The sequence below is a fragment of the Pelodiscus sinensis genome, chromosome 4 (assembly GCF_049634645.1).
Source record: "Pelodiscus sinensis isolate JC-2024 chromosome 4, ASM4963464v1, whole genome shotgun sequence".
NCBI classification, from domain to species: domain Eukaryota; kingdom Metazoa; phylum Chordata; order Testudines; family Trionychidae; genus Pelodiscus; species Pelodiscus sinensis.
The window spans coordinates 17,099,193-17,110,555 of NC_134714.1; the positions used below are offsets into that span (position 1 = coordinate 17,099,193).

The following is an 11,363-nucleotide window of genomic DNA, read 5'->3' on the forward strand; positions in this document are numbered from 1 at the left end:
CCCAGCTTTCCCTGGTAGCCACTCTGGGCACCACCAGGGAAACTCTTCTGCCCCCCCTCCCGGCCCCGGAGCCCTTAAAGGGGCACGGTCTGGCTACGGTGCCCGTGTCAGGTGCAAGCCTGCCAGCACCCACCCAGCAGACCCTGCACCTGGCCTGGCACGAGCCGGCCACCCGCTGCCACCCAGCCCTCCGCCTCTTCCTGGGACCAGGCTGGCGGCTCCCGGGAGCCTGCCCAGGTCTGCAAGAGGCGGGCACCCACCTGGTCTAGTGCGGAGATCGTGGACCTCATCCATGACCTCCGCACTAGGCACAGGAAAGCGGCCGTCTAGGGCAGGATAGCTGCCAGCCTGGCCACCCAGGAGCAGGTTTGCATGAAAATCAGGGTGGTCCAGCGAGACCCCCAACCCTGAGCTTAGAATGGCCGTACTGGGTCAGACTAAAGGTTCATCTAGCCCAATAGCCTGTCTGCCGACAGCGGCCAACACTAGGTACCCTGGAGGGGATGGACCGAAGACAATGACCAAGCCATTTGTCTCATGCCATCCCTCTCCAGCCTTCCACAAACAGAGGCCAGGGACACCATTTCTACCCCCTGGATAATAGCACTCCATGGACCCAACCTCCATGAATTTATCTAACTTCTCTTTAAACTCTGTTCTAGTTCTAGCCTTCACAGCCTCCTGCAGCAAGGAGTTCCACAGGTTGACTATTTGCTTTGTGAAGAAGAACTTTCTGTTAGTTTGAAGCCTGCTACCTAGTCATTTCCTTTGGTGTCCTCGAGTCCTCCTATTATGGGAACTAATGAAGAACTTTTCTTTATGCACCCTCTCCACACCACTCATGATTTTATAGACCTCTCTCATATCCCCCCTCAGTCTCCTCTTTTCTAAGCTGAAAAGTCCCAGTCTCTTTAGCCTCTCTTCATATGGGACCTGTTCCCAACCCCTGATCATTTTAGTTGCCCTCCCCTCTCCCACCCTCTCTCTTCCCCTCTCCCACCTCCTTTTCCCAGTCTCCCCGAGTTTTGTTCAATAAAGAGAGTTTCTATTTTTGAACACACGTCCTTTATTTTGTACATCAGGAAGGGGGGCTAAGGAGGGGTAAGTGGAAGGAGGTGAGGGAGAAATGGGGTACGAGCCCCCGATGGTGAGGACTGGGGTGGCTCTGCAGGCTCCTCAGGGTAGAAGCTTTCCTGCAGCCTCCCGATTCACCCTCCTCCCCGTACGGCAGCCTGCGGCAAGTGCAGCCGGGCTGATGACAGAGTGCTGTGATGTGCCGAGTGTGGGCACTCAGGGCACTCCAAACCAGGACTGCTTGCAAGCAGGGAACCCCTGAGAACTGTCTGTCCGGGGTGGGGGGTCGGGTCCCTTTAAGCACAGCCCTCGGCTAGCCTGAGACAGCAGCTCCACGCTCTAAGTCCTAATCTGATGCCCTGCCAGCACTGCTTCTGGCCATCCTTAACCTCGGTTCAGGGTCCACTCAATGTGGCCATGCTAGTTCGAATTAGCAAAATGCTAATTCGAACTAGTTTTTAGGTCTAGATGCACTAGTTCGAATTATCTTAATTCGAATTAGTTAATTTGAACTAAGTTAGTTCGAATTAGTGCTGTAGTGTAGACATACCCCGAGTGAGTGAGTGAGAGACATATGTTCATAATGGAACAAAATATACATTTCCTTAATTGCAAAAGACACAAGATGGGTGAGGTAGTATCTTTCATATGAAAAGTTCTGAGTTGGCTTGAAAGCCTCTCTCTCAAACACACTGATGGAAGTTGTTCTCGTAAAAGATATTGCCTCTTACCCATCTTGTCTCGTCAGTCTCAGGGCACTGAAATGTCTCTGTATTCTTGCTGTTGAGTCTTGACTTCCAAAAACTCCACACTTGTTCTTAGCAGAACAGGCTGTATAACATTGATATACACTATTTACAGGTGAAGTATAGCTGTACTTGAGTGGTATGACATCTCAGTAACAAGATGCCTACAGTACCTTTTTGTAAGGAGCAGGAATGAGGTGTGTTGAAGATATAGCAAGCTATTTATTCCCCCAAATGTCACTTCACATCCCATAGTTAGTCCTGAGGACTGTTACCAGGAAGAGATAATGTGACCTACTAGATGGAACACCCCACAACGTATCTGAAGGACTAACTATTATCATTCTGAAAGTTCCTCCTTAGAACTTTTTTTTATATATATCACAGGAAAGACATGATACCACATAGGCTACTGGAGTGCTGAGACTCTTGTCCATCACACTGATCAAAAGTGTCTCACTGTTCTTTTCGACTTCTCTCTGTATGTTCTATTTCCATTTGTTTGTAAGTTCACAGGCGCAGGGATGGCCTCTCTTTTTCTGTTTGTATGGTGCCTACCATAATGGGTCCTTGCCCTAGGAGCTATAGTAATATAAATAATATCCCCAGTACTGCTGCTAGTGTGCTAGATGACTTGGGCCTCATTTTCCTTAAAATGGGGCTAATAATACATAGCATCCTTTTAAAGTGCTTTGTATGAAAAGCCTTGTAAGATGATGGTGGTGATTGTATGATCATCATTGTTACACTAGGAAAACGTGGCCAAGACTTTAACACTAGTACCTCAATCTGAAGCACATTATATTAGCTATAGCATATGAAATGTAGAAATAACTGTTTTCAGTAAAAATAAGAGTTTGATCATTACCATACTCTGTGGGTAACAGGTAACTACTGTAAATTATAGTTGTAATGCACTATTGTAGCTAATCCTTGATAGCTAAAGGAATTTTTTCATGTCCTTTAATTTCTAGGTATGGTGTGGGAGTAAACCATGCTTATTACAAAAACATCAGGATCACACAAATAACTGGTGTCCCATGGGTCAAGAATGCCAAGAAATAATGTATATCAAATGTTTTCAACCACCTTGCATCAACTGGGGAGAATGCAGCACATCGGAGCCACTACCTGTCAATATCAAGTGCCCACCCAGTTCTGGTTATTTAGATAATAACTGTGCCAGAATTACTCTAATTTTTAACAGAGACAAAGTTCCCCAGGTGAGAACAAAATTGTTATACTTGCCCAGTAGTATAGAAACACTGGATTCTGACATATATCCTGGGTAGATGCATGTAAGACATAGTTTTTATTAATGTCTATTACTTCCTCTGTTTACAAAACTTATTATCTTATGCCTATAGCTGTAATCTAAGACCTTTGCTCCATTATGTTGTCATTCAGCCATGGTAAAACAAAAAAAAAAGCATGGCGTACTTCACCAGGCTAAATAAGACTTATTTTAACGTTTCTTCTTACCCCGGTATACAAAACTGGATATGTACTTAGCAGTATATGATGTTCTAACTGCTCTGGTTTGGTCCAAATATTGCTAGAACAGACCAGAGAATCTGTCATATTCTTGTTTTTGCCAGAATTCATATGACTATGTAAAATGCATTAATGTTAAAACTGTAGGAACCAGTAGCTTTTTAAATACAATTTTTGACTTCCATTAAAAGGCATGATTTATCTTACTTCTAATAGGGCACTACCATTGAAAACATTTGCGCTGAAATTCGATATTTACCAGCCACTCGGACTGTTTCGAGGGACAGGACTTTGATAGTATTGTGTGATCTATCATATTCCACAGAGAATGCTGTGGAAGTTGCTATTGTAAGTACTAAACTATTCTTCTGAACTAAACATGAAAACTGTTTGTCTAGTTAGATTGAATGTGAAGAGTGGTTTAAATGTGTTTCATTTAAGTATGGATCCAGTATTTGTATTAAAGCTTGACTCTATATTAAAACACTCCGTTCTCAAGAGGCAGAAAGTTGACATCTTACTGTTTAAGCTACATTATCTATATGAAACAAGTTCAGTACAATTACTAGTGCACGTGTGTCCACATCACAAAAACAATCACCTGGCACTACTGAGAATTTCAGCAGACACTAGGTTGTCCTTGAGGGCAAAACATTATGGTGGGGGGGGCACGTCAGTAGACTAAAGAGACTTTTAGGGCTGCTGTATATTTGCGATACCCGTGGTGTCCAACATGTTAGCCACTAGCCATATGTGGGTATTTGGCCAGTTAAGTGTGGCTAGTTCACTAAAGCAGTAGCCACTGCTACTGCTTCAGAACTGGTCAGACACCACGGTGCAATGGTAAAGATAGCCTCAGCTTCTAGGATGCTCAGAGGAAACATTGAAAACAATCAAGGGATGGAGGGGAATCTGTCAGGGATATGAGTTAGCAAAGTGAAACTTGACTCGTGTGTTGAACTTTTTGGTTCCTTGTAAGGAAGTTTGTGCAGGATCTCTTTCATTAGTTGCTTTTAGGTAGTAAAAACAGCACATCCAGCCAGAAGGTGTGGTATTGGAAAGTCTGAGCTAGGCTTTGGGTACCAGTACTAATAAAGAGCATGCTGAGCTATGATCCGAGTAGGGGAACCTGCATATCTTAAATATAATGGATTATGTCATTAGCACAAACTCCTATTGTGATATCTTGAAACCCATTACACTATGACCTAAGTTTGTCTTGGTGGCGTAAGTAGTATGGAGGTCTGCTACCTTTATTTTGCCATATAGCAGGGGAAAGCGGTTTCCTGCCATATGGTAGATTTAGCGTATATTACTGTCCTAATATTTGCATAGCACTTCAAGATGAACCAGCCACCCAGTGGAAACAGTAAATCAGGATGTTTTTCTAAACTGATAGTTACACTGAAAGCAATCTGTGTGACTAATTTAATTAAGATTGATCGTTATATAGAGAAGTACAGAGCTGAAAATATAAAAATGCTTTTTATGATTTGTCCCTCTTAGTCTTTTATCCCACACCAAGATGAGCAAGATAACAGTCTAATACAGAATGCTGCCAATACAATAGTAAATGCAATCACTAAACGGCAAAACAGCACTGTTATGCTGGCAGTTACTGAAGTCAAAGTAGAGACCATAGTTGTTGGACATTCATCATCAGGTAAGTTGAAGATACATGGGTGTTCTATGCATACTCAGTGCTCTGTTGCTACCTCTTTTTTTTATTCCTCGTGCTGTCACGAGGGCAGTAGCAGTCAATCATTAAAAAGCCATCTTGTAATCATCTCTCTGCTTCATTTTTGTAGCAGGATCCCAGTTTCCTGCATTATAACAAATACGCCATTTTACTGGCACATTAAGTTGCCTCTGGTTTTTTTTTCAACTTTGTTCTAGATGAGAAAACTGGGGAAAGGGCACCAGTGAAACATATAGTGTAACTTTCCAAGTCTCCATCCCAGGAGCAGAAAAGGTCATGATTGGAGCAGTCTTGCAAGATGCTGAGAATTGTCAGTACCTAGTCATGTCAATAAAAGTTAGATACCCATCACTTCCAACATCTGGCCTCCTATAACCAATCATTGCTTGCCATATCCAGTTAGTTCGTATTCTGGTTCTGCCTCTGGGGAGATGGCACTGCTGCACGGAGCCTTCATTTGGAAATAAAGCACTAGGACTACATGTGGCAGGAAGCAGTTTTGAAAAATCCCCGTAATCTTCCCCCCTGCTCCCAACCTGCCTTCCCCAGAATGGGAGCCTTATGATGGTAGATGTACTTGGTCTCTTCCCATCTTCTCCAGAATCTCATCTAGGAAGTCCTTCTATTAATAGGTATTAGTCTTGGTCAGTCACGTCTTGCCTCATTGCTTTCACTGTTGGAGGGAGGGATACATTCCATCTTTCAAGAAGTTTGGCACACTGTCCATATGTATTCCCAACGTCCTCTGAAGCAAAAATTTTTTTATATATTTCATCTTTCTTGGGCAGGAATTCTCTAGTGTTAGATTCAGACTTTAATCCCAGCTGCCATATCTCTTGCCCTTTTCACACTTTCTGGAATCCCAGGAGATTTTCTCTAAAGGAATGGAATTACTTAGTCTCCCACTACTCCAAGAGAGTAGAAAGCTGCAGAGGATGAAGCCAGAATAATTATATAAGGCTCATTAAATCGAATACTCCATCCTTAAATGGTCAGTGCAGTGTGGTTGATTCCTGATTGCTCCATCTCCTCCTAAGAACACTCACCTATTCTAAACTTTCAGCTGCTTCTGAAGGCCAGTATCTTTGTCCAGGACTATCTGAAGCATTGTGTATGAGATGATCAGCAATGTCGTCTTGAGGAGTCAACACTATCTTCCTCTCACACAGGCTGTTGACTTAATTCTTCCTCATCTGACATTTATCTAGGGCAACTGCATGATATTCCCGCTACACAGTCTGACTATGTAGTGTTGGCTGGCATAGCCTATGACTAGAATTTTGCAAAATCATGTCCTAGCCATACCAAAAAAAGCACAAAACGCCCCATATTTTGAAGTCTCTTGAAACTTGCTCTTCTGTATTTGTCTCCAAAATTGTTTCCCTTCCTGACATCGGAGAAGTAAATAGAAAATTATCCTCTACTGGATGTAAAAGTAGCTAGCAAAAATTCATTTCCAAGGTAAATGATCTAGAGATTGATTTTAAAATGGAATAGCCTGCTCTCTGCCATAATTCTGTATTCATGCAGCTGTGGAAACACTCATTGGGGCTTGCTGCAAAGGGAGAGAGGGAAGGGACGAAGGGAAAAACTGCTATTTTGACTGACTTCTAGTATGATAAAGAGTAATATATTTGCACTCATGGAAAACAATAACTAACTTGGAACAAATTAAAATCTTGCACTTTTTATGCTTATTAATTTTACGTCTCCGAATTCTGGATACACTGTTTTTAAATTCACAAACTTCAGGCTATTTCACCTAATACATATTTAAAAAACATGATACATGTGAAAAGAGTATAGTTTCTATTCACTCCAGTGGAGGTACACAGAGAGTGCTTAATCTATATAGAGAAGTATTTGGAGAATTATGCTTACTAGCAAATAGCTATCTGTCAATATCTCTCATACCTCCGATCGCATAAAAGCATGCAGTAAAAAGAGAGAAAGGAACAATGACTACATAGTTCATATGTAACTTTGCTTCCTGAAAGGTAACCTGGGGGGGAGGGGGGCGGGAGTCAATCCAAATGTCAATCATCTGTGTAGTTTTAATAGTGTTTCATATGATGGATATACTTTCATGAAGCTGTGTCCCTTAGAACAGAAATCTGATTTTTTTTTTTTTTTTTTTTTTTTTTTTTTGGCTATCATATTTCTTAGGAACCATTTTTGCCACTCAAAAGGACTAGTGTTTCAAACACAAAATTAACTTACTATATGGGTGGCAATTCAATTCTTTTTAAAAGGATTCTGAGAAGATGTTCCAAGAGCATATGTATAGATATTTCTTATTGCAGGTACTCAGCATTGTCTAACTAGTTTCAGTAACCAGACTCTCTGTTTTGGTTTGTCCCCTAGATTATCTGGTTCCAATACTTTGTGTAGTTTTTAGTATTGTATGGCTGACTTGTATAATCATCTGTGTCTGGTGGACTCGAAAGAGAAGAAAAGAACGAGAGAGAAGTCGCCCCCCAAGAGAGGAGAGTACCAATAACCAATGGGCACCTTTAAATCCCATAAGAAATCCTATAGACAAGCCTTACAGCAACAAAGACATTCATTATGAATGCAAAAATTTTATATCTCCTCAAAAAAGAACTTGTGATGCAGTAGAGGAGTATATAGAGTATGAGGAAGAGGAAGAGGAGGAGGAGGAAAGAGAGGTCATGGAAATGGACAAATTCCTCACAAACAAACTCACAATATCTTTGTCAGCAAAGGCATCTGACACATCAGACATCAGTCCAACAAAGAAATCCCATCATATAAGTAAAATGGACAACAGATCTGTAAAAAATGTGAACGCGTCAAACTTTGAAGGCGGTAGAGGCTAACCTGTATTCAGAACGTAGGTGCCCTGTACCTACATTTCTTGGGAAGGGGAATTGACATCTCCATTTTTCATCAAGGACTAAAATATCTGGAGTCAAATGTTCATAGTTCCTTTATTTTGCGTAAAAAAAGTTAAATAAATAAAAATAATAATAAAATAAAGTTTATTTTGTTTCTTTAGCCTTGTATAAATTATTCAATGACTGTCATGAAAAAAATGAGTAATCTTTGATAGTTGCTATTTTTGTAAAGTTTACTTGTAATACACTCGCTGTGTGGCAGAGGAGAGAGGTTGTATTTTCAATATGTGTAAAGTTTATTACAAGAGACTGTACACTGTTTACAGAATGTATTTCTTTTTATTACTTGCTCTAATTTAATGGTGGCTTTAAAACCTCCTGGCTGAGGAAATTGTGTGAACTTAAACTGTTTCTTGACTTCGAATCTCTATTAATGGCAGCTCACTGCACTTGTTACTTTAGTAGCTTCTGTAAGGGTTTTTTTTTTTTTTTTTTTTTTTTCAAATTTGCCTTACACACTTTGTAACAGGAACAAAAATTATAGAGATCTTGCAACTGTGGTTAAAAGTGGCCTTTTTATTTTTGTTTTATTTTAGAATTGCAGTATTGAAGCATGTGACAAGTGCCTTGAGATTTAAACTTTTTCTATAGCAACTGTCAAAGACTGCCATACCGATATAGTTAAATTGTGAGAATTCTAGGTTTCCCTAACTGACATGGTTTATTTTGTAATTGTGAAAATGCTTTTTTGTAAATATGTATATATTAAATGAATCACTCTGTATATTTGATTTAATAACTTAAAATATTTTGGTCTTTTTTTACGTCATTCCTTTAATTTATGTTGCAGAAAGGGAGGTTTTATGGCAATTTATAAAACTTTTTTGTATTATGTCCAGATTAGAAGAAGATGTTAGTTAATACAATCAATGTTAGGAATCTGTTAGTCATTTGTATTTACATCGGAACACAACCATTTTACATGTAAATAGATTCAAAAACGTTTGTTTTACCCCAGTTCTTCCCATCTCCAGAACACTAAAGGGTGCATATATTGTACAGTACAACATAGCAAGGCATTGTTTTTCTTTTGTGAATATGTTAACTACATGTGGTATTACATATTTTTTGCATTTAAATACAGGCCTAATGAAGGGAACAATATTTTTCTCATTCTTGTTTCTGTTGTGCTTATTCATCTATCGCTCTAAGAAAAAGGTTGACAAAGTCAGAGGATGGAGAACCTCAAGAGAAATAGTTGTTCATAATGGAAGGCTTGTGCATTTTGTTTTTTACTTTTAAAAGCTTTATTATTGCTATAACTGGGCAAACTATACATTTATTTTAATTACTGGAAAAACATAACACTACATACACTTAGTTATCTTAACAGTGAGTGGTTGTTTATCAAAGTATAAGCCCTGGCCAATGAACAATGTAAACATGTAAACCCAATTATTTTGTACATGAACACAGGAATTGTTTTGCAGGATCTTCTGTTTAGTACATTTTGTTTGACATGTTCTTAAATAACTTTCAGAAGAAAACTATTTATTAAAGCATTTTATACCAATGTTGTTTGTAACTTTTTTACTCGTGCTGAATATTCAAAACTTATTTTGATAACCTGGTTTAGGAGGTAGTTTAAGAAAGGGTACTATCCTTCTCATGTTCCCCAGTATAATCCGAAGTATTTAAACCAAAAATACTTTCTGCTACCCTTGTAACTTTTTGTACTGTAATGCTGCTGTCTTCCATAATCTAATAAAATGATTCCCTCATTGTGTGTAATATATTTTAAATTGTTTTTTCTTTCAACATGCATTCTATACCCAGTCTACTAGATGACTTCAGCAGACTTGAGAGGCCAGAGTACTGGGTTCAGCTGCTACTTCAAAAAGTCTTTTTACTTTGCTTTTGCAGCAGCACCTTTCAAATTTGAGTGAGTCAGGAGGTAAGAGGAATATGGAATCAAAGAGCTGCTTTAGCTGAGGGTTGTTCAGAGAGAGCCATGGCTTTTGCAACATCTGCACACTTACAGAAAAATGGTAGCAGTATCTTGTGCATCTGGCTATCTTAATATATGATCAATTGATGAAGCATTTAATAACTAGCTATAGAAACTGAACCTGGTGGCCCTACTGTATCTACCTTTCACTTCAAGACCAAATTCTGGACTTCAAGCCTTTATCTAAATTTCAGGAGCACTAAGACTGCTATCAGTTGATATACAGTTCATCAGGACAGAGCACCATGTGGAAGGTCTGCACGCTTAACTGTTGGCTAATGAAAACAGAAACTTTTCTATTGCTATACTCCCATTTCATCCATTGATGGGAGTCTCTAAATCATTCTGCTGTGTGTTTTAAGTACATGGGGTGAATGTAAAACTTCCTTTATTTTTTAAGAAAGAAGTTACTCTCATAAACAGACCTCAACCTCTCTGTCCAATCCTTGTACCAGATGATGACACATTGCTTTATGGTCTGCTTTAGGTACAACTATATCCTTGCTCCCTGTAGTAATTTATGTATCTTAAACAGAGTATCACTCATTTGATTAATGCAAATCTACAGTGCCTTTAACATACTACAGTAGAACCTCAGAGTTACAAACTGACCAGTAATCATATACATCTTTTGGAACTAGAAATATACAAGAAGCACAGCTACTTAAAAAAATACAGTACAGTGCTGTTAAATGTAAGCTACTAAAATAAAGGGAAAGAAGCATTTTTCTTTTGCATAGTGAAGTTTGAAACCTGTGTAAGTCAATGTTCAGTTGTAAATTTTTGAAAGAATAGCCATAATGTCTTGTGCAGTGTTATGAACAATCTTCATTCCTGAGATGTTCCTAACTGTGAAGTTCTACTGTACATAGTTCCTCCAGTGACAGACTAATATTCCTGTAGTGAGATAGGGAACTCAGTGTTGTCACCTCCTAGCACCTGTGGCAGGGCACCTGATGTAGGAAGAACAGGGGCACTGGAGCCTATATCTCCTGAAAATTCAACATTCAGTCTTAATGCAGTTCATTCATTTTTACTGAAGAGCTAACACTGGTTGACTTAAACTAAAGGGCTGTGTCTACACTGGCACCCTTTTCCGTAAAAGGGATGCTAATGAGACACTTCGGAATTGCAAATGCCGCGGGGGATTCAAATATCCCCCGCGGCATTTGCATGAACATGGCTGCCGCTTTTTTCCGGCTCGGGGTTTTGCCGGAGAAAAGCGCCAGTCTAGATGGGATCTTGCGGAAAATAAGCCCTTTTCCAGAAGATCCCTTATTCCTACTATTCAAGGAAGATCCCTTATTCCTTGAATAGTAGGAATAAGGGATCTTCTGGAAAAGGGCTTATTTTCCGCAAGATCCCGTCTAGACCGGCGCTTTTCTCCGGCAAAACCCCGAGCCGGAAAAAAAGCGGCAGCCATGTTCATGCAAATGCCGCGGGGGATATTTGAATCCCCCGCGGCATTTGCAATTCCGAAGTGT

The 11,363-nt window shown here is 39.9% G+C and overlaps 1 protein-coding gene across 2 annotated transcripts in view; it reads left to right on the forward strand.

Annotated features, from left to right (window-relative positions):
* The window catches only part of JAG2 (jagged canonical Notch ligand 2), a 108,984-nt gene extending 99,540 nt beyond the window's left edge, over positions 1-9,444 (forward strand). For both annotated transcript variants that reach the window (XM_006112741.4, XM_006112740.4), the window contains 4 exons: positions 2,795-3,043; positions 3,531-3,662; positions 4,821-4,977; positions 7,378-9,444. In XM_006112741.4, the coding sequence (XP_006112803.2) occupies positions 2,795-3,043; positions 3,531-3,662; positions 4,821-4,977; positions 7,378-7,853 (1,014 nt within the window). In that variant the 3' untranslated portion in view covers positions 7,854-9,444. The remainder of the gene's footprint in view (positions 1-2,794; positions 3,044-3,530; positions 3,663-4,820; positions 4,978-7,377) is intronic.
* The last annotated feature ends 1,919 nt before the right edge of the window (positions 9,445-11,363 follow it).